The sequence below is a fragment of the Neophocaena asiaeorientalis genome, unplaced genomic scaffold, assembly GCF_003031525.2.
Source record: "Neophocaena asiaeorientalis asiaeorientalis breed wild unplaced genomic scaffold, Neophocaena_asiaeorientalis_V1.1 scaffold258, whole genome shotgun sequence".
NCBI classification, from domain to species: Eukaryota; Metazoa; Chordata; class Mammalia; order Artiodactyla; family Phocoenidae; genus Neophocaena; species Neophocaena asiaeorientalis.
In genome coordinates, this window is record NW_020172591.1 from 6,221,012 (window position 1) to 6,244,367 (window position 23,356).

The following is a 23,356-nucleotide window of genomic DNA, read 5'->3' on the forward strand; positions in this document are numbered from 1 at the left end:
AGACAATGTATTTATTACTTCTATATGCTTGGGTCAGGTAACGTACATTTCTCAGTGAAAAAATGAATTTGCATTCTGCCAGCCTTGGAAAATAAAACTGAAAAACAATGACAGAGGGAGCAACGTCAAAACATTTTATGTTGTTAGAGATATTCTGCTCCCCCAAGAAAATTATTCAATTATAAGTACATCAGTGGCCAATTCTCTTTTTTTTTTTTTTTCTTCCCACCATTTTCAGTTCCATTTGCTACTTTGTCCTAAAGATCATCTATCTGGGACATACTATTTGAATGACCTTTCCTTAAAAAAATATAAGTTGTCTGGGAGGAGCTTGAAGCTAGCATTTGTTTTCTTTCAAGATCCTCACCATGGATTTTCTTTGGTCTCTCAACCCCGCTAGCCTACCAAGGGAAGACATCCATCAGCACCGTGGGTACCTCCACCTCTGCTTACCGTCTGAGCCTGGCCACCATGTCACGCTCCAACACAGGCACCGGCACAGTCTGGGAGCAGGACAGTGAGCCGTCCCAGCAGGCTTCACAGGACACCCTGAGTCGAACTGATGAGGAAGATGAGGAAAGTAGGTCACCCTGCAGAATCTGGGGTGGTGGGAGGTGGGAGGTCATGTGTGACACAGCTTGGCCATGTGCATGAGGGCTTGGGAAGGATTTCTACCTTCCTGGTCATTTTTACAAAAAGGATTTAAAATGGAATTGTGACTGATCCCATGACTTCTAATGCCTGCTTTTCTATAAATTCCTTGATATCCTTGGTCATTTGGTAGGAGTTCAGGCAAAAAGTAAATCTTTTTTTTTTTTTTTACATCTTTATTGGAGTATAATTGCTTTACAATGGTGTGTTACTTTCTGCTTTATAACAAAGTGAATCAGTTATACATATACATATGTCCCCATATCTATTCCCTCTTGCGTCTCCCTCCCTCCCACCCTCCCTATCCCACCCCTCCAGGCGTTCACAAAGCACGGAGCTGATCTCCCTGAGCTATGCAGCTGCTTCCCACTAGGTACCTGCCTTACGTTTGGTAGTGTATATATGTCCATGCCTCTCTCTCGCTTTGTCACAGCTCACACTTCCCCCTCTCAATATCCTCAAGTCCATTCTCTAGTAGGTCTGTGTCTTTATTCCTGTCTTACAAAAAGTAAATCTTTAGTGACCCCTAAGTTTTCTTTGAGCTTATGTATTCAACCTTTTCACTAACTCATTTAAATTGTGGTTAAGTAATGAAGGGGAGCGTTTATTCCCCTTTCTCCTGGCCATCTTGCTTAGAAGGTCAGTCAGTACTTACATGACCCGATTGGGCAAGGAAAAGTGAGCACTGCATATGCTTATGACTCAGAAAAGACCAGCCAGCTGTATTATCTAGAGTGTAAAGCAGCAGACTGTCTCGAGGGCATACAACCCAATTTGAGTTAAGAGTGTCCCCAGTAACTGAGGCAGCCAGGAACTTCTAAAGATTTGGTGAAATGAGGGAAAATCCAGTTAAGAACACGCTTCCATATATATGCATAATAGTTTTTAAAAGTAAAAGGTGAAAGGTTTCATAAATACCCCTGTCATTTAATGTTTTTTTAACTGTATCGATTATTTTCCAGTTGTGTTTCAAAGACACTCTGATACAACATTTAGAGCAAAGTGTACTGTCAGTGCCTTATGAAAACAAAATCTAGATCTTCACTCAGAGCCCCTCTGTACCAAACAACAACAAAAAGCCGCACTCTGGGACTTCCCTGGTGGCGCAGTGGTTAAGAATCCGCCTGCCAATGCAGGGGACACAGGTTCGAGCCCAGGTCGGGGAAAATCCCATATGCCGTGGAGCAACTAAGCCCGTGTGCCACAACAGCTGAGCCTGTGCTCTAGAGCCCGCGAGCCACAACTACCGAGCCTACGTGCTGCAACTACCGAACCCCGTGTGCCTAGAGCCCGTGCTCCGCAACAAGAGAAGCCACTGCAAGGAGAAGCCCGCACACTGCAACAAAAGTAGCCCCTGCTCACCGCAACCAGAAAAAACCCGTGTGCAGCAATGAAGACCCAACGCAGCCAAAAATAAATAATTTTTTTTAAAAAGATGCACTCTGAACTAAATTAAATAGAGTTGAGGTTCGAATTTTAATTAAGATGAATGAAAGTATTTTAATACCCTACTACAGTTGGATGTGTAGGAGAAGGAAAGAAATAACTGCTTTGTCAAAGCATGCATCAGTGGACTTCCCTGGTGGTGCAGTGGTTAAGAATCTGCCTGCCAGTGCAGGGGACACGGGTTCGAGCCCTGGTCCTGGAAGATCCCACATGCCGCCTAGCAACTAAGCCCATGTGCCACAACTACTGAGCCTGCACTCTAGAGCCCGCGAGCCACAACTACTGAGCCCGAGTGCCACAACTACTAAAGCCCACACGCCTAGAGCCTGTGCTCTGCAACAGGAGAAGCCACCCGATGAGAAGCCTGCGAATCACAACAAAGAGTAGCCCCCGCTCGCCGCAACTAGAGAAAAGCTGGTGCGCAGCAACAAAGACCCAGAGCAGCCAAAATTAAAATTTAATTAAAAAAAGTTTTTTTAAAAAGCACACATCAGTAATATTTCCAGATTTAGTTTCAGGGTTAAGTAAATAACAAAGTGATGATCACACTGTTCTGCACCAGACCTACAGACATATTTTGAAATCATTGCTCATGGAAATAATCCTAAAATTATAATTAGGGAAATCATGAAAGACCTTGACAAAAAAAAAATGAGAGAGATAAGGATCAGCAGTTCGAATATTCAATATAAGTCCTAGTAATAGTCCAGAACTTAAAGTAATATCTATTTTTCTTTAATGGTTGACGTAGTCTCTCCCAGAAAAATTTTAAATATGGCAAACGATAACAACCTCTCTTTAATAAAGCTAAATATATTTTGCAAGTAACGTTATGAATTAGAGGATGACCAAGCCAGTAGGAAGGAAGTAGAGAAGAAAAGTAGAGAAGACATAAACAGAGATAGCAATGACCAAAGGCCAACACTCATACACTTACAAGTATGCAAGTTTTTGCTAATATCTCTGCTCTCAAACGTCACAACCATCCAATGACAACAGGGTTGCTAACACACAATGTGGTGTGATTGTGATGTGGGTGTGTATTAATTTATAAGGTGGGGTATGAAAGCTAGAGGGTTGACACCTTTGAATTAAACATTTTTTCCATTCAATTTTCAAACCTGTATTAGGACCTAGCAGGAACAAGATGAGCAATAAGAAAGTATGAGAAAGATATATTCTCTGCTCTCTAAAATCTTAGATATAGTCTTGTAGAGGAGATGACAGACATTTTTGATAAAGAACACTTAACAAAAGTGTAAATGAGGGACTTCCCTGGTGGTCCAGTGGTTAAGACTTCGCCTTCCAATGCAGGGGATGTGGGTTCAATCCCTGGTCGGGGAGCTAAGATCCCACATGCCTCACGGCCAAAAAAACCAAAACATAAAACAGACGCAATATTGTAACAGATTCAGTAAAGACTTTAGAAATGATCCACATCAAAAAAGTCTTTAAAAAAAAAAAAAAAGAGTGAATGACACAGCACATGATTAATCACCAAACAAATATTGAAGGAGTAAGTGTTAAGTGATATATGAGTTTGGATAAGAGAGAAAAAAGTCAATGGAATTTCAGAAAGGTCTTAGTAGAAATAGCTCAATCTACCCTACCACATTTTTTTCATGTTTTTAGGACATATTTGATTATTCTCTTCTCTATGAACACATCTAAAAAGGAAATACCATTCTATAACAAGAATCAACTTCAAGTCAGTTATATAGCAAATTAAAATTTTTAGCACTTTTCGTATTCGCCTCTTTGGTTTGAAATAAATTTCTCTAGAAATATGACCACTTGGGATATTTTAAATAAATGATGTCAGACAACCTTACATGGTAGCATAAGTTCACCAAGATTCTATGTCAGTCAAGATGTGTTTTCTGTTCAGTTACAAACAATATTTGCTCACTGAGAATGAGGTCTCCTTGTCACAAATTATTGTGCTAAAGTTAATTTTCATATGGATTTGAATACATTAATTTCAGCTTCTATGGAGAAAGCAAGACTGCTTCAAACTTTAAATTTAGGTTAAAATAAGCACTTGTTTCTGAACTTTATAGGTTTTAAAATATTTTTCCAAAAAATACCTGAAATAGTCTTTCCCTCAGCAGTCTAAAAATCATGAAATGTATTGAATGTAGTGTTTGAATTTCAAAAATGCTTGATTTGTTCAATAACAAAGTCCCTTACTGAACTATTTCTGGAATGTTTAAAAATTATAGTCCAGCTTTTCTGAAATCTTTAATTTGCAGATGCCCCTTGATTTTTACAAATAACCTACTTGTAGAAATGGACAAGAAGTTTACATATATTTCATGAAGGCTGTTTGAGGGTGGGAGATTTGTAGATGGGAAGAATTATCCTTCATCCCTTTGTGCAGATTAAAAACCAAGCCCCCAAAGGTCTTTTTTTTTTTTTTTTCAAGATGGAGATACATTCATGAAGTTTTACTGAAGCTGTTTCCCTCACCCAAATGAAGTAACTAGTCACTTTAACTCAAAGTTCTGTTCGTATTCTCAAAATGACACTGTTCAGTAACCCTAGAGGCTCAGCTGTTAAAGTCTCTGGTTTTATAAAAATAGTGAAGATGTTTCTTAAGGCCCCAAAGGTCTTAGTTTTGAATCTGTACAAAGGGATGAATGATAATTTAGCTTTAGATACTGCCCTAAGTTTGCATACAAGCCAAGGATGGAACCCAAGTACAAAGCTGGTCTGGGTTTTCTGGTCCACATCACAGTTTCCTAACACTCCCTTCTCTGGCCCTTTCAGATGACTCTGTCAGCATGCCCAGTGTGGTAAGTGAACAAGAAGCTTACCTCCTGAGTGCCATTGGAAGGAGGCGGTTCTCCAGCCATGTCTCCAGCATGTCTGCACCTCAGGCTGAGGTGGGCATGTTACCCAGCCAAAGGTAAAGAGCCACGAATATGTTATACTCTGCCTTTGGGGGCAAAGGTAGAAATTCTGAAAACTCACTCCTGTTATTCTAAAAAAGGACTAAAGAGAAGCAAACAATCAATGTTGTTAAGTAGACCATTCAAACAACTTTTCAACGAGGGTTGCACAGGCAACAACTTGCGGAGAGTTTTCTAAGCCAGGCCAGTAGAAGGGATCTCAATTTCTGATCCAAACATTGTTTCTCCTTAAAATTTTTTTATAAACAGATATATGGTCTTCTTTCATGGTCTTCTTTCATATGACATTCTTGTATTTTGGCTATAACATCAGCTAAGCTAATAACGAGTACCTGGCAAGTGTATAGGACTAGCTTGATATGTGTGGTAGTTTAGACTTCTGGTGTATCGTCAGTATTTAGTTGGAGGTAGTGATGCTTAACCAAGCAGAAGAAGACCTATGCCCCTATGTGTGACGTTGGGCAGGTCATTTAACAGGAGCCCACTGTTTTCTCCTCTGTGAAATGAGAGGTTAGCTAAAGTTGGTCTTTAAGGTAACTTCTCTACCTAGAGTGTTTTATGTTTCCATAGCTAAACTCTTTAAAACATTTTCTTTGGTGTTCTCTGCCCTCTAAGAATATAGATTTAAAACTTTATATATATAGTTTACCATATATATGGTTATATAGGAAATGATCTGACATAAGAAATAAAACTTTATCTATTTCAGAGGCAGTATTTTTACTTCAGAAACTGAATTCTTTAAAAGAATCAGTCTTATGTGTTTTTTATCTAGTTCGTTCTTTATTCTTATTACCTATAGAGTCATTGTGGTATAACTTATACACGGAGAATAAGAACAATCAGGGCACATTCTAATGATCAGATAAAATTAGTTTACATGCAGAAATAATTACCCTAGATCTATACCCTTTAGCAAATCATTCCTGAACTGTACAGATGAAATAAAATTTGCGAAATAAAGCCAAACTTTGGAGAATATTGAAAAAATAGGGGGAAATGATAAAAGATGAATAAGTAAATTGCATACTTAAAAAGAAAGCATTATTTATGTACTATTGAGTTATTACAAAAATTGCTAGTATATAAGGATTACTATCATTGTAAGAGATTGCTTTACCTACCATTTGGTAATTTCTCTTTGAAAAGGAAGTCTTATAAATAAAATATATGAACAAAATCAGAGCCAAACTATAAAATATCCAAAAAAAGATGTAAAGCCATACAAGCAGTTAATACTGGTAAGTGGTGATTTATGTTTAATTGCTAGAAATGTGCAAACTTCTATCAAGAATAAATGAAAACTATCTAGCAGTCTGTCTAAAAGTTTAAATTAGGGAATTTTAAGTAAAGAGTTTTTTGGTTATTTACCTAAAATAACTAGGCCATCAATTCCCTTTGTACATATCCATTAAGGAGTTATCTCATTTCTGGGGAGAAAATTTGTTCTATTACGGATATACTAGAAATCCAGCAAAATAATATAGTTAAACCCTCTGGGCTAGGGAAGGTAATTATGTCTCTGTGTGTTAGGGAAAGCCTCTTTCTGGGGATGGTTGCTATTTTTACAGTATACAATTAGGTGGACAACAATTCTCTAGAGGCGGGCACTCCAGTTTTCTAAATTGTTTAATTCCATCCATTTTAACAACTATTTATTGAGTGCCTCGTGAGTACTTAGCTCAGTGCTAGGCACTGAAGGAAAGGGAGAGAAAGTATAACAGTTTCTGTTCACAAATTCCCAAATCAGTGTGATCCAAATAAATCGATAAACTAATTATTCTTTCACCAACCTGACAGGTTTCTTCTTTTGACATTTACAATTCAGTCACTAGAGGATGGAGTGAGGACGTAAATGCGGGTTCCATGTGAATTTTCCAGGGTTATCTTCCTTCCATTTGTTTACTTGCATTTTCACTGCAAAATTAGCAGGTGAAGTCGGGTTCTTTCTTTGCTTTTCTTAATGGCATCAGTTCCAAGAGTTGGGTTGTGGCAGTTCATGGTAAGTGGTTTCTGTGTGATCATGTCATAAGACACAAGAAAGAAGCAGGATCCTAATCAATGAAACATCTGTACATATGACAGGTGAAAAATCATAACCACCCAGCCAGATGGTTACCAAAGGAATGATAGTTTTGTCTTCTACAGATTCGTTCTGCAGTGCGTTCCAGAGCTCCCGTGTCCATTCGGAGCTCGTTTTAAGTCCCAACTCTTGACCAATAAATAGATCACTCACTCCTCTGAGAGTCGTATCCACCCAAAGCCCCTCCTCCCCGTTGCCTTGAGTCCTAGGTCTTGACAAACCCAGCACAAGGTGAAATGGTTGACTGTCTCCTTTTCCTTCCTTGTTCTGTTAAATTTATTTATTTATTTTTGGTCCTTGGAAGCAGAAAACTGCATGCTTTTTTTCTTTTTCTTTTATTTGTTTGCATTTTCTTTCCCTAAATGCTTCATCTCCCTACCCCTCCTGCAGTGAACCTAATGTCCTCGATGACTCCCAGGGCCTGGCCGCCGAGGGCAGCCTCTCTAGGTACAGTGTCAACACTACCTGTGTATTGGTGTCTGTGCTGGGAAACGAGCTGTTCCCTGTCTCCTCTGTCTCTCTGTCTCCTCTCTCCCCGTCTTGACATCGATTTCCATTCCTTGCCCTTTGTTGCTCATAAACACACGAGCCTGGAAGTCAAAGGTGTAGCCTCCTTTATTTTCAGCTTCAGAGCTCAATCAGAGATGGCCTAAAAAGTTAACTTTAAAAAAAAAAAAAACAAAACTTCCTGGAGTTCTCCTAGGGGCTTATCCCATGGACTGTCTCAGGAGTTTGATATGCAAAATGTTAAATTTATCCCACCTAATCATTTTCTCCCCTGCTGATATTCCTTAAGAAACATTTTTTTCAGAAGCCTTTTCATACAACTCCCCATCATTAGGAAGCCTCAGTCCAGACAGGTCTTTCAGCTAATACCGTGGATGATAAGAAAACAGTGATGCTATAATAAGAATACCAATGTCAGTACGATTTATATAATTCCCTCTCTTTGGTGCATGCAGCATGACAGGCTATTATAGTAGCTTGTTCAAACAACACTTACATAAAGAATGTCTATCCCACCACGAAGATGACCACCAAATTTGCCATGAAATATCAGACACAAACATTTCTTGGTGAAAGAAGTCTTACGATGCAAACAATGTAATGGCTTAGCTATTGGTTTAAAGCTTCAGAAAGGGGGACTGCACCTTTAACACTCAGTTAAACCACGGCAAACATTCCTAATTTTGTGCTGTTGATTCACACCTCTCAACTAATCCTCATTAGGGGTAATGCTTCTTGTTCTTGCTAAGAGTGCCTTTGTTCCATCTCAAGATAAAATATTCCCTTTCAGGTTTGCATTATAGAGTGAGTTGCACCCGTGTTTATTGCTTTATCACAAAGAGGAGGAAATGTTGAGAGGCCGTTCCTGTGAAAGGTTGTCCTTTGTTTTCTTTGCATCTTGTTCAGATTTCACATTTTCTTCCACAGTTGAAAATGGGAAATTTATTCCATCATCTGGTGTATCTTTTTTTTAACTGGCCCCGTAATTCATGACATTCATTTGTGTTTGCGAGCCCCTGCCTGGACAGGTCAGTCTCTTATTGGTGGTAAATGTGGAAGTGCTGCAGAGTGCAGGCTTAATTCCATTACCGAGAGCTTTGGGGATGAGGAAGAACGCAGCAGTCCTTAGGGAGGTTTCCCTTCATTGTTCACAGTGTTGGAAGAGCTCTGAACCAAGCCTAGCACTGTGACCACTGGTTTCAAAGCATTCATTTGTTTAATGCTGAATATTACATACAAGACAGGAGAACCTAGTTAGGAAGATGATTTCAATGTCCTGTTGAGAGTAGAAAGTATTAAATCAGACTTCCATTGGGCTTTGTCCCGGGCCTTTTCTAATTAGGCCAAATTCTATTCTTGCTGAGTAAAATGCTAGTCTGGGGTTGGTGAGAGAAGGCAGGAATTTGAGTTGATTTTTATAAATTCTCCCAAGGACTTGGCCCTCTCTGGCAGGCTTAAGGGTTCAAATGACTGATCTGGAGTTGTCTAAACCAATCCAATCTGCTGTAGGTCCAGTGTTGATAGGAATAAACCCAAAGTTCTTGCTATCTGAGGGTGGTTCAGAGCCAAAACTATAGGTTTTATCTACAGTTGAATTAGTCGCTCATGGGAGAACACTGATGACTGTTTTAGATCATCTGTTGTTGATCTGTTACTCCTGTAACTGGTGTGTTTTAGTTCTGGGCGTCAGTCACCTGGATTCATTTGTGGTCATTAAGAAACCAGAAAATGAGGCACTCACTTTGGATTCTAAGTAATTCTGTAAATGCAGAGGCGTTCCAACAGCCGTAGCACGTCCACCTTTGCCATACACTGCAAATCATATCTCTTGAATTCCATCATGTCACCAAGTTCTCTTTGGAGGAGAGGAACTTTGGGCATTTACTAAGAGGTGGGTTTATAAAGGATATAGATTTCTTATATTTGGTTTCCAGGCTTTCTTATTTTTGGCATGAAACTTCTTTGTGCTGCAGACTCTTAAAATCCTAAAGAAGCAGTAAGACATTAACAATGTAAGTTACATTTAGCACATACCTGAGCACTCAGGACCTAAAAGACACCCAGAGTAAATCCTAAGGAAAACCTGACTCCAAAGCTTAAAGAATATCAGTAAGCAAGCATGCCTAACGGAAAGTAATAAACCCTGTTCCTCCTCCCAACCCCACATTTTGATAAACTTTCTGGGGATTGGCTTTTGAAAGAGCACTTGTTTTAGGCAAAATGGGCAAGTTGGTCTGAGGGCTAAATGAGGAAGAGACCAGGATAATAGTATAACCTGATGAATAGGTGGACACCAATAAAAATTTTGCAGACCTTTAGAAAATTTCTTCTAGGCTTTTTCTTTAACCTGTGCTAACTGGTTTCTTATAAAGATTCACGGCAAGAAGTATAAGCCTGTTAGAATCACTATGCTGAGAAAAAATTTTGTCTTTTGGAAATTAATAAACTGCAATAATATTTCATGGAAGAATTCTCTTCTTTAAGAGTGTTGCTCTTAGAAGTACAGAAACTTCACTGTAGTTCTTCCCTCCCTGTACCCACCCACAAGTACACACACCATGGACCATATTTTCTCTCCAGAAGAATATAGACATACAAAAAGTTATTCAAGCACTTAAGCCTAGAAGTTTATACTTGAGAGTTAAATTTGGTTTGGACACGTTAGAACATTTTGAAAGGCAGGAACTGACAACCAAATATAGCTTAAAAAAAAAAGATTACAATGCTATTTGATTCTGTAAGGGTAATTTTAATTGCAGTGGAAAATAAGAATGTGGCTCAAGTTTGAACAAGATATGCAGTCTGGGTGAAACAAAATAAAAATAACCTATCCATCTCATGATCATCCACATTTTCAAAGTATGCAAACTTGGCAAGTACTCCCAAATTACAAAGAAAAGATTAAAACAAACTTTTAATGATCATCCACATTTTCAAAGTATGCAAACTTGGCAAGTACTCCCAAATTACAAAGAAAAGATTAAAACAAACTTTTTATGCAGCTGAGAATTAATAGCTAAGAAAATGTGTGTTGTGATACCCAGAGAAGTGTACTTTGCCAATGCTAAATCAGTTCTTATAGGATAACTGAGATCCAGATTATTTCCCCTTTTTATCTGATTCCAGTCTCTAGTCTCTAAATTCTGTGGCATTTAAAATATATCTTCCTAGGGCTTCCCTGGTGGTGCAGTGGTTGAGAGTCCGCCTGCCGATGCAGGGGACACGGTTTCGTGCCCCGGTCTGGGAAGATCCCACATGCCGCGGAGCGGCTGGGCCCGTGAGCCATGGCCGCTGAGCCTGCGCGTCCGGAGCCTGTGCTCCGCAACGGGAGAGGCCACAACAGTGAGAGGCCCGCGTACCGCAAAAAAAATTAAAAATAATATATGTATATTTTCTTGGATGTTGTGGAGGCTACGTAAATTTTAAACAATAATCTTTTACTGGGAAAGGGAAGAGTAGGATTTTGTCCACTGTTTATGTCTCTGTCCTCTATAAATGCTTTATGGCTCCTTCAGTGCTGGCTTTATGCATTCCCATCACAAGGCAAGCACTCAGGGAAAATGGCTACTCTGTGTGCTTTGTACTCCCCCTACAGATTTCTCTAACCATACTAAAATTGAAACTAAAAGTACAGATAAAAGCAATGAAAATACAAATTCATTTTCTCTATACTAGTCTCACCCAGTACTTCTACTTAAAATTTTTATTTATGAAATCTATTTCTAGATTGAAATACACTTTTTTTGTACTTTGAGATGAGTGATATAAATTTTTGTTGTATTACTGAATGGCCCTTTGTTCCCCTGTCCTTTAAGAAATACCATTAGTTATATATTCCATTAGGAGATACATACGTGTTTATACACTCCAATCCAAGTCTTCATGCTGAAAGAAAAGAGGTCATTTGTGCCAGAATTGTCTTCTAACATTGTCTAAATTTCCCTAGCTTGTAAACTGCTTCCTTGCATTTTGAGTAAGGTGTTTTTGGTTTTTGCAGAAGGTTGAGTCACATCAGTTCTGCCAAGACCCAAGTATATTTACTTCTCTAAAATCCAGATCGTTTGCCATAGTAATGTTGTTTAGTGACTCAAAAATACAAAGGATGATTTTAACTTCCATTTAGAAAGTTTTATTTGCTTTTATACTTATGGTCTTGCCTTTTTATTTGGCAAAACCGTGGAAGTCAGCCATTCTCAAATTCCCAAGATTAAAATTTTTAGGGAATCAGTTTTCCCCAGAGAGATGCTTCAGGCAAACACCATGGTCTTCTGGTTGGTGTTAACATTGCACACCTGATGGTCCACACATCACAAATCCTACACGTGACGGAAATACTACATGACATGGGGAGAAAGTAAATTGAGACCACTTTTTATATGCAACTCTAATTTGATATAGACCCGAACTTACTTCTTCTGCATAGGTAACTTCAGTTATTAATTTCTCTGTTTATTATTAACATATCCTCTTCATGCAGTTAAGCCAGACTTTGATGTTCCAAATATAAACATATTAGCATCACATTCTCAGGGAGAATATATATATATGTATATATTAACTGAGCTGTATTTCCAAGGACACATCCTATAATTTAATCATTTATATGTGCATTCCATTGATGAAATACTATATCATTTACATAGAACAGCTAATTACTAAAGCTATAAACTTGATCCATTTCTTAGATATAAGCCTCTCTATCCATAGAGAAAATTTTGATGCTTTTGATCCTCCCTTGGAATAATCATGATGAAATTACCATTGTTTTGACATTTAACACTCCCTGAACAACGTGTATTTCTTTTCTTGCACCATTTTTTTCCTCACAATCTCAGATTACTGAATTAAATGAGACAAGCGGACTGCCTCTATTTCATTTTCTCTGCCCAAATATTTTTAAGACATTTTATTACCTACTTCCTTCTAGTGGTCTAGAAGCAATAAATTCATTACAAGTGTAAAACAAGGAAGCATACTATGTTACATCACTTTTCATATTCAAATCATTTTACATCAACTAACTTCTTTTCTCTACCTTAATGGGAGGTAGGTGGTAAGTATTAACCTCCCTTTACGGCCAAGGGAACTGAGGTAACATTTAGATGTCAATGAAGAATCCATTCCAGTGAAAGCTTTGCTTGGTGTTTGGGAGAAACTTGTTTCTACTTTTGTGCATATGGTAATTGAATACTCTTTCCAATTTAAGACACGTTAAAATGTATAATTAATAAGGAGATGTCATTTCAAACATGCCAGCAGCTTAGTCTGGATTGCTTATCAGAATTTATTGCACTGTTCCTTTGGGGTAATTTTCCATCTTCATAGAAAGATCATCTATGGTACAAGGCCATATATGTATAAAAATAATGTACATTGATCTTTTGAACTTGATATTCAGGAGAACAAGAAAGTTTAAAAAACGTCTGTTTTTAAAACTCGTTATGGAATTTTGTATTGTATATCCCAAATGGTCTAATTACAATATAATTACATGCTTATTTCAGAAGAACTATGATAAACTCCATTTGGGAATCATTGATTCTCTTCTAGTGGAAATACGAGTAAGCCTTTTAAAAAATGACACGTGACTGTGTCAACCTTGTGATGATTAACTAGTTGTTAATAAAACAGGGGAAACGTCTGATTGTCCATCCTGCCACCTGCACGGAGACTGTATTTAGGTAGCTCATTTTTTTAAAAATAGCAATGAATGCATACAGTCTTTCCTTCTCATGGACAGTTGCTGACGCTGCATTCCTCTGTGGAATATTTTACTGTCAAAACTATTTGCAGATGACTCTCCTTTTGCAAAGGCAAAGCAGAAATTAATTACCCATTAACCAAATAATCACACTGGCATCATCCACAGGATTACAGTGTTCTCTGGGGCACGATACATTTCTTTTTTTTCACCTCCACTCCCATTATACATTCCTATTATACATGCATGCAGAATGAAAAATGATCATGCGTCCATGACAGTGTTTTCAGCTTCACCCAACACTAAAATAGGAACCGCTGCCAGCAGTCATTTTTGCATATATAAAAGACACATACACAGTGAATTTGGGGGGAGCAGGTTGTCGCATTTATAAATTGTGTATTATGTTTGGGTGCAGCTGTTCGATATTAAACTTCTAAGTTGTAATGACAGCTTAATTACTTTGCCAGCCTTTTAAATCTAAAATCATTTTTACAAGACATTTAATTGTCTATCTATGCGACTGTTCGTTTACTCAGTCAGAGAGACTTCAGGCTGCAAACATGTGTTGAATGTGACCCTTCACCCAAATGGTTTCTGTGTCTGATGTGTTTGATATTCGTTCATCTTATTTTCATTTAAATTGAAAAAATTTAAAAGGTGTTCCCATCCATGTGATAGAGTTGTATATGTTTGTTCGTCACCACCTCTCTCCTTACCCTTGAAAAAAAAATTGAGATTAGCGTATAACATCTTAAGCCTTTTGGTGGCTTCCAAACCAGGGGTGTGATGTTTTGCTGAATGATAGATCCGGCATCAGAGATTGAAAACAGAATCTCAATTTTGGCAGCTTGGGGCTACAAGGCCTCGTCTTCCCTCCTAAACCTTTGAAAACTCCCATCCCGGGGATTCTTTCCCAACCTTCCTTCAAAGATAATGGTATCTTTGAAGTGCCTGTTTCCTGTAAGTGATTTTGACTAACACCCACCAGACAATGGTCCTGTGTGCTTGCTCCAGGGCACACTAACACCGCTGATGCTCTCAACAGGGTGGCAAGTGTGCAGAGTGAACCAGGCCAGCAGAACCTCCACACTCAGCAGCCGCTGGGGAGGAAGAGGGGCCTGAGGCAGGTAAGCAGACCCTGGAAGGGCAGGAGAGTCATCCTGCGAAATGCAAGGTCTACTCAGTTTTTAATGCCCATGTATATTAAGATTATATTTTACCTTCTCCCCGCCCGAAATAAGCAGTACCGAACAACTTTAAAACATGGTAAGTGCTTGGGCAAGCGGAGAGTTTGGGACTTCTTCTATTTTTAGCTCTGAATCTTCTTATTAGCAAAGCTGATCACTTGGTAAAATAAGTGGGCCTATATTTTTATTTGCTCCCTATCCAGAAACCTTTGCCAGCCAAACTACTGACAATGGAAGATTTGTTAGAAGGTTGATTTAAGGCCTGTTTCTGTAGAGAGGCAGAGACAGCCATCCTTTCTTCCCCGTTTCAAGATTAATAATTCAATTTAAAACTGAAATTGAAGTAAAGATCATCTTTATAAAGTTCCCTAGGTGGGGTTCCTTTACGTTACTGTCTAAATAAAAATCTAAATGAGGCTTTGTGCTGTTTCTTTGCTGGGAGCATCCCAACACTGATTTGGAGACCAGACATTTTCCCAGTACCTGAGGTGTTTTTCATCAACCTCCCCTTGAGAGTTAGCATATGCTCAGCTACAGCTTTTAGGTGAGCAAAGGCTGATTGGTAAGCAATCATTGTTAGTTTTGTATCCTTAAATTCACTGATATTCTCACTGTGACTATTTCAAATTATGTTAATGTTCTTAGGATATATAAAGGAGTAATAATCGTAAGATAGAAGTGGCTAAGGGGCAGCCAGAATCAAATACGTACTTGTATTTAAATATGCAGAAAGAAGTTTATTTTATTGGCTATGAATGTTAAGGAACAACCATAAGACTCCACAGAGACCCACCAAGAAGGGAACAAACCATAGTCAGAATCCGCTGAGCTCAGTCTTTCCTCCCAGGCAGTTAGACCCTTCTTGCTAGTTTTCTTCTGCCCGTTCTCTTTAGCTAAGACGTCCTCTACTATCACGTCAGAAGACTCAGACTGAATCCAGAAACCGCCATGGGGCTCGGCTGTCAACCACCCGCAGGAGCATTCAACCTAAAACGAAGCCATCTGGTGAGGCCTCCTGTGTCCTTTCTGGCTACACATTGACACATTGCCCTGCCACACAGCCAGGAAGGCCTGCAGAGACTGAGCTCATGCAGATAAGCACACCTTTGGGGAGCCACTAGGAAAAGGGACGAAATTTCCCAGGAAACTTGAGTGCCTTTTTTCGCTCACCTTTCCCAATTCCATCCCTCCCCTCATGCACCTAGGAAATGGAACAGTCCAAGGTAAACCACAAATGCTATGAAATTTGTTGATAGAAGGTTGTGTTTCATTTACCCAAGCCAGGAACTGGGTTTGTTATATGTCTTACTGAAGACAAAGGAATGATGAATAATAGGGACTTTTAAATCTTGTTGGCAGTTGTTATGAGCAGTGACCAAGTTCACTTAATGATCTATGCCAATTTTGTTTTTATGTAAAAACTATTTATGTGAAAAGGCTATTAAATTTTTTTTTTAATAAATTAATTTTTTAATTTATACTATTTATTTTTGGCTGTATTGGGTCTTCGTTGCTGCACACAGGCTTTCTCTAGTTGCGGCGAGCGGGGGCTACTCTTCCTTGCGGTGCGCGGGCTTCTCATTGCAGTGGCTTCTCTTGTTGCGGAGCACGGGCCCTAGGCGTGTGGGCTTCAGTAGTTGTGGCACGCGGGCTCAGTAGTTGTGGCACATGGGCTTAGTTGCTCCACGGCATGTGGGATCTTCCCGGACCAGGGCTCGAACCCATGTCCCCTACGTTGGCAGGCGGATTCTTGACCACTGCGCCACCAGGGAAGTCCCTGAAAAGGCTATTTTATGCAATAATGATTTTTATACCCAAGTCCTAGTCTTTGTAAGAAGGTGAAATCAATACATATACATGATAGTCTAATCTGCTCTCATTTACTGATAAACCAGCAATGTCTTTACCAAGAAAAGTCAAGTCAGGAGACACTTGTTAAAACTAATTATTAAGCACTGCCAACCTACTTTCCTCCTATTCTATTTACTGCTCTACTTCTGACCTACAGCGGATCAGAAACGATCTGTGACCTTCATTGAGGCTCAGGCAGAGCCAGCCGGTGCCCCAACAGACATGCTTCCTGCCACAGGCCAGCCACAGGGCTGCGGCCCAGCCCCATCCAGGAAACCAGACGGAATGGACAAACCAGTGCTCACGTCTTCCCCCGCCATTGTTGTTGCTGACCTTCACAGCCTGTCTCCTAAGCAGGTGAGGGCACTGGAGAAACAGGCAAGTCTTGCTCCTTGCATACTTCTGTCTGGGAACCATTGGGATATGCAGATGTAATCCGTATAACTTAAGTCTGGGTCTGTAATGTTTTGTTAGACAGACACTGGTCCTGTCATCATGAAAAAAAAAAAAACTGTAAAGTATATGGCCAAGAATACATCTACTTAAGAAGGCATAAGAGAAATCTTCATACTCTTTGTTATGAAAACCCTAAGAAGAAATATTTCATAGTTAAAATAACCATTGAAAACCAGTATATAATACATGATTGACAGTTCAATTCAAAATATATATATAAATAAAGTTACCAATTTAGATGAAACTTTTAAATATAGAACCTTCTGAATCCTGTGAGAGGAACTTTTGTTTTGATCTTTTTCGTCGTTGTTTTGATCTTTTTCGTCGTTGTTTGATATTTTCTTGTTGTTTTGATTTTTTTTCCCTGCTTTTTTAAAAAAAATTTATTTATCTTATTTATTTTTGGTTGTGTTGGGTCTTTTGTTGCTGTGTGGGCTTTCTCTAGTTGCGGTGAGCGGGGGCTACTTTTCATTGCGGTGTGCGGGTTTCTCATTGCAGTGGCTTCTCTTGTTGTGGAGCATGGGCTCTAGGCGTGCATGGGCTTCAGTAGTTGTGGCACACAGGCTCAGTAGTTGTGGCTCATAGGCTCTAGAGAGCAGGCTCAGTAGTTGTGGCACACGGGTTTAGTTGCTCCGCGGCATGTGGGATCTTTCTGGACCAGGGCTCGAACCCATGTTCCCTCCATTGGCAGGCGGGGTCTTAACCACTGCGCCACCAGAGGAGTCCCTTTTTCCCTGCTTTTGATTTTTATCATTAAATTCCCATAGGTCCCACGTTCTTCTCATGTGGTGTTTAAAGAAAGCTAAGGGGCAATATACTGTATACGTTTGTAAAGTCTTTAATGGTTAAAAAGCAGAAACTAACACACCATTGTAAAGCAATTATACTCCAATAAAGATGTAAAAAAAAAAAAGCATCGTAATACCATTGTCTCATTTTTATCCTCACAGTCTACAGGATAAGTGGGGCAAAATATTATGCTCATGCAACAGGTTAGAAAACTGAGGCTTAGAAACTTGGAAGGGCCTATCTGAGGTCTCACATATACCAAAGGCTAAAACTGGGTCCACCCTTGGGATTCCTTGTCCAGTTACAGCTGTACAACAAACATTCTTTGATCCTTTTCCCTAGTACACATCCTACCTTTCCATGATGTTATGATCCTTTTGGTCACAGGGTGAAAGCCTCCCAGCTGAAGAAGGAGAAAAGGAGGAGGACACAGAAATACAAGGTGCTACAGCACATAGCCCCCTCTCTACTCAACTCTCAGACCCTGATGACTTCACAGGCCTTGAGACATCCATCCTCCTACAGCATGGAGACACTGTCCTTCACATCAGTGAGGAAAATGGCATGGAGAACCCCCTCCTGTCCAGTCAGTTCCCTTTTACTCCCACTGAGCTAGGGGAGACTGAGGTAGACCTAGATGAGTCTCATGTTTAATTCTGTACCTTTTAAGAGTTGTAGGTGTAGACAAGATGTGGAAGGGGTCACTTTGCTAAAAGTTGAAAAAAAAACGTGCTTGGAAAAGATGAAAACATAGCACTTTACACTCAATGGGTAGCACAAATCCCAGTGGATTTTGCTGTCGATGTGCATATTGTTTCATAAACATCTTTTAAAAGTCAATGGCTAAGATGGTTTGGTTGTGTGAAGACCATAAAATCTAGGGAGGAATAAAGGGAAAAAGCCATTTCACTGCACATTGTTTATGATTCAAGAAGCCTTGAGCAGTTGAAAATGTATACTGTTACAGAGCTGCTTACCTAGGAATATTAACAAATAATGTGTTCTAAAAACAGAAAGCAATTTTTTGAGGTTACATTATACATCTCATGCAAATGTTTATTTTTCTAATTTCAAAATCATTAAATCAGGTGGCTATACAAGTAGCAATTTATATAAAAGTAATCAATAAGGAAAATATTAGTTTGGGGAAACTTGATAGCAAATAAGCCTGCAGCCATTTTTTTTTTTTTTTTTTTTGATCAACAATACAGCCATTTAGAAGAAGAAAAAATACTATTTTTAGAGCTGTGGATTTTTCAATATTTATTTTTTAACTGTCATTTTCATTGCATATTGTAAATCAAAATGCTAATGCCATAAGATCATTCCATTTCATAACACATTAGAGAATATTCTAGAAATTATCAGACATAATTCTGAACTAAGAAGAACCTAAATAGCCTATACTATAATAAAAATTAAATGTAAATATAATAGCTAGAAAGAGATGGTATTCCTACTTCTAGTCCTGACTACATCAATGCCAAGATTGGGAGATATTGGGAAATGTGATTACTTTCCCTTACAGTGTCCTGTGCCTGCCCTTGATGGCATATTTTCAGATATTATATTAAGGTTAGTGTTGTTAGAATTGGTTCAATGAAATAACTCTCAATGTTAACAATATTCATATCCTTTAGATATTAAGTTTATGGTTCTCTATAGACAGAGCTTGTGTATTTTACTTTAACTTGAAGTTCAGTTACTTGAAGAAAAGTATAAAACTTGGCTTGTGTGGCTATATCTAGTGTGTTATTGATCCTATAGCAGGGCTTGGCATCATGTAGTTCAAGATTAAATTTCAAAAGTTTAACAGTTTACATTACAAAACTGTTACATAACTTCTAAGTGTATAAAAACTCATATATATATATATATATATATATATATGTAAATTGGTATGGTGGTGAGGGTGTGTGTGTGTTTTCTAGTCCTCAAGCTAAAGTTTAGACTGTGATTACATTGCAATGAATTTGGAACCCATTCTGTACACTTAAACTTTGACTACATTGGCTATAATATGGTATATGTATATATAAAGGAGACCTACTAAACCCACCCAAATCACAAAGGAAACTTATTTTTCTCTTAGAATTGCTTATTAAACAGGCATTGTTTTTAATGTGATATATACTTTCAAATATAATTTGGGGTTTTGGTCTCATTCACTAATAAAATGAAAGATATCTGTGAGTTAAAGTACAAAACTAAAAATTTCAAATCTAAAACTTCAGAAAGCAGAGGTGGTAAATGGCCTCATCTATGTTTTACAATATTTTCAGGACATTTACACTTAATGCTGAATTGTCAAATGCAGAAATATACATATATAAGTGGTTTTATGATTCTTTCTAAGCTGATATATTTTGCCTGTTAAAAATTATGCTGCTCCCTTAGTGTTAGAGGCCTTATGTTTGGTAATTACAAGTGTCTGTGCTATATGAGTCTCTATGTATGTGCGTGTTTTGTTCCAGTTTCTTGATTCTTGACTCATTCTCTATGTATAATCGTATCAAATATTTAAAAAGTAAAAGGGTCAAAGAAGATTGTTAAATATCTGACCAGAATCCTATATACCTTTATATATATATTTAAAAAGTATTGGGATGTTTTGAACATGACTATGCTGGCCTGTCTGCCTTTTATCCTGATTCCTTCACTCTAGTGTTATGGAAGTCTACTGGAAACTTTTTCAATAAGCTAAGTAATGTTGTACCTTGCAAAAAAGCCTCCACTCTGACAAACAGGGCCTTATAGAGTGGGAATGTTTTCATACTGGGACTATGGAGATTTTGCAGATGTGTACATCTGTTCCATTTAAGGTGCCCTTAAACGTGTTGAATGTAACGTGTTAAATGTTTATGTGTAATTGATAAAATATCTATATGTATGTGCATAAGATTGTCACAAGATGTATTCTCAGGAATACTGTTACCTGGAGTTTGAAGGAATAATTATTTATAAAAACAAAAAAAAGTCGAGCAAGATTAGAAAAAGTTCAAGATAAGTAACAATATTTTGTAATTCAAAATATTACTGAGTATATGACTAAAAGTTAATTATTACATATGATAAATATAGTATTGGTAATAGATCATTTATTAAGCTATGATTCTTAATATTTATCTTGTTCAGAGGAAAATTAAAACAGACACCTAATTCCCATGTATAAAAAATTGGTCTCAACCAAGAGGTTGCTTCTTCTGAAATTAACTTTTGAGAGACCTTAGAATAAGCATGTATCATCCACAATAGTGGGTGTAGATTTACTCAGATTCAATTAAAGCAGTTCAAATTCTGGATACAGCATTTTCTACAGCAAAACATTTTACTTTCATTTTTCAGTGTTTGCTGCTTTCTGTAATTCTATTAGATAAGTTGTTTTTTTTCCAAAAAGGAAACTGAGTTGTTGAGTGCATTGGGGCAAGGCACTGAGAACTACGGTGTCAAAAGGCATAAATGGGCATAGCAATGCTGGAGGAAAAAAAAATCCGTGGCATTTCGGGGTCTGACTAGGGCCTGTTGAGTAGGCTGGAAGTAACTGATTTGCTATTTCAAGCCTCCAAGAGTACCTTAGGCAGGCTGATATCTCCTCCTTCTTTAGTTATCTGTCCCTTTAGTCAATGAAAAACATTCTCCAGTCTGCTGTCCAGCTCTGAGAGTATCTGAGACAGGAATAGAGTGTATATAGGGACCTACAAGGAAGAAAGGGTCATAAATAGAATGACAGTCCAAAATAGAAATTAAATATCCTTCCTCAAGTTGTACATGAGACTAATAGTCTCCGGAATTTGCTGCTATCACACCGAGTCATGCTGTTGCCCTGTGACCTCACACTTCCAATTCCACGGCCTTGTCTTGGCAGTGAATAGAAAGTCCCACCTCCTCATTTACTTCAGTGGGTCCTAACTGCAGCATTTCAGAAACAAAGTTTGGTTTGACACTCAGGAGAATAAAAACAAGTTTAGGGCAGAATGTATCTGGAAAAACTTAAGACAAATTTTCTTATGTTATTTTAGGATCATTTAGGATTACAGATCAATGTACCTCCATATTTTTCAAGTCACTGTGACTGCAGGATGAAAATCCTTTATTAGCCATTTTATAGGTTAAAAACAAAAGATTGACTACACAGCCAACGTCCTTCAGATGACTATAAAGTTTGTTATGAATACTGAATGACCAAAGAGCATGGAAAAAATGCATATGAATAAATACTGAAATGTTTATGAAAGATATTTATGAAAGATAAGACTTCTGTGTTTGAATATGCACATATAATAAAATAAATCTAAAAACATTTAAGATGCCTGATTGAGTTTTGTTTCTCATTTTTCAACATAGGGAATAGGTTAACTCATTCAGGAAAGTGTTCATTTTAGATCCCTGGGGTGTGCTTTTGTTTTGGATCACTGGAGCTCACCTTAATATCTCTCCTCAACCCTCATAGTCCAGCCTGAGGTTACCCTTCAATTGGATACCTCCAATTCCTTCCTCCTATTCCAAATGAGCTCCATTCTACTCACGCTTTCCATCCCTAACTTTCAAAATAAAGCAGAATGGGCATATTGGGAGACAAGTTCCCCAGTGTGACTTCTCTGCCCAGGTATGACCATCTGGAATGACTGGTAGATTTTCCGGGAGGAATGTTAAGGACCAGGTTATGTGCTGAATGTGGCCAGAACCACTATGGGATACACGTTTACCACCAGTTCTTTTATACAAAGTGCTCTATCCTTACCCTCTAAGTTATGCCCTTGCTAAATCCTTTTTTTTTTTTTTTTCCTCTCCAATGAATCTGTTACCTGAAAAACTGTGTTCCCCTCTTGGTGAGAGTCGAGCCAAAAGACACAACCAAGCCAAAGATCAGGAGAAGGACCTATTACTTGCAGCAAGAAAGGAGAACATGGGGGATCTCTCCTAAAGCAGTGTGTTCCCAACAGCAAAATTGGGTAAGTTTTATGCTAAGGGTACATGCGTATTGATGAAGGGGCTTGGGCTGTGGACAGAGTCCAAGAGTTAGTGGATTGAAGTCATGAGGGTCAGAAAAGGTCAACATATCATCTCTTAAGTTCCTGTTGATCTGGTGGTTGAGGCTTTAGGCTAATCATTTCCATTGAAAAGAACTGGTTGAATTTACAACTGATACACTATCTTCGCTATTGTTACTTCTCTTGCCTGATAACAGGCATTTGCTTCTGCATTCTTTGTCCCCTTAAGATCATTAATTACTACACAAAAGAATCTGAAAAAGAATGCATATATGTATATATACACCCGAATATATAACTATATAACTGTATATATATATAACTGAATCACTTTGCTGTACACCAGGAAGTAACACAACATTGTAAGTCAACTATACTTCAAAAAAAAAAAAAATGACCTTTAGGACAAAATCACTTTCTTCTTTCCTTAACAAAGACATCTCCATAGCTTATACCTTTTCTTACCCCAATACATAGTGTATTTCTATTATTATATCTGGTACCTTTAACCACATATATTACTTAGAATACTCAATCCTTTGAAATTTTAATTTTTAAATGAAAATAAAGAAGTGAATATTGATCATTGTGAACTGTAAAAAAAAAAAAATTACTGAGACCTGTTCAAGGGCAAACATTGTGGTCAGGCTTAGATGACAAAATAGCTTAGGCCCAAAATGCTTTCTCTTATGTCAAGAAAGCCATGCCTGGTTTTCTTTCTCCAGAGACCCCTCCTCCCCCACCTCAACTGCTTACAGTTTTACTACAGTTATTTTCCC

At 38.2% G+C, this 23,356-nt stretch overlaps 1 protein-coding gene across 2 annotated transcripts in view; it reads left to right on the top strand.

Annotated features, from left to right (window-relative positions):
- The window catches only part of UNC80 (unc-80 subunit of NALCN channel complex), a 230,563-nt gene extending 212,191 nt beyond the window's left edge, over positions 1-18,372 (top strand). The window contains exons 58-64 of one of the 2 annotated variants that reach the window (XM_024738362.1): positions 401-580; positions 4,867-5,005; positions 7,483-7,539; positions 14,349-14,430; positions 15,384-15,495; positions 16,499-16,698; positions 17,974-18,372. In XM_024738362.1, coding sequence (XP_024594130.1) covers positions 401-580; positions 4,867-5,005; positions 7,483-7,539; positions 14,349-14,430; positions 15,384-15,495; positions 16,499-16,698; positions 17,974-18,240 — 1,037 coding nt within the window. In that variant the 3' untranslated portion in view covers positions 18,241-18,372. The remainder of the gene's footprint in view (positions 1-400; positions 581-4,866; positions 5,006-7,482; positions 7,540-14,348; positions 14,431-15,383; positions 15,496-16,498; positions 16,699-17,973) is intronic. The other variant, XM_024738363.1, reaches the window with a different exon arrangement.
- Positions 18,373-23,356: the final 4,984 nt, after the last annotated feature.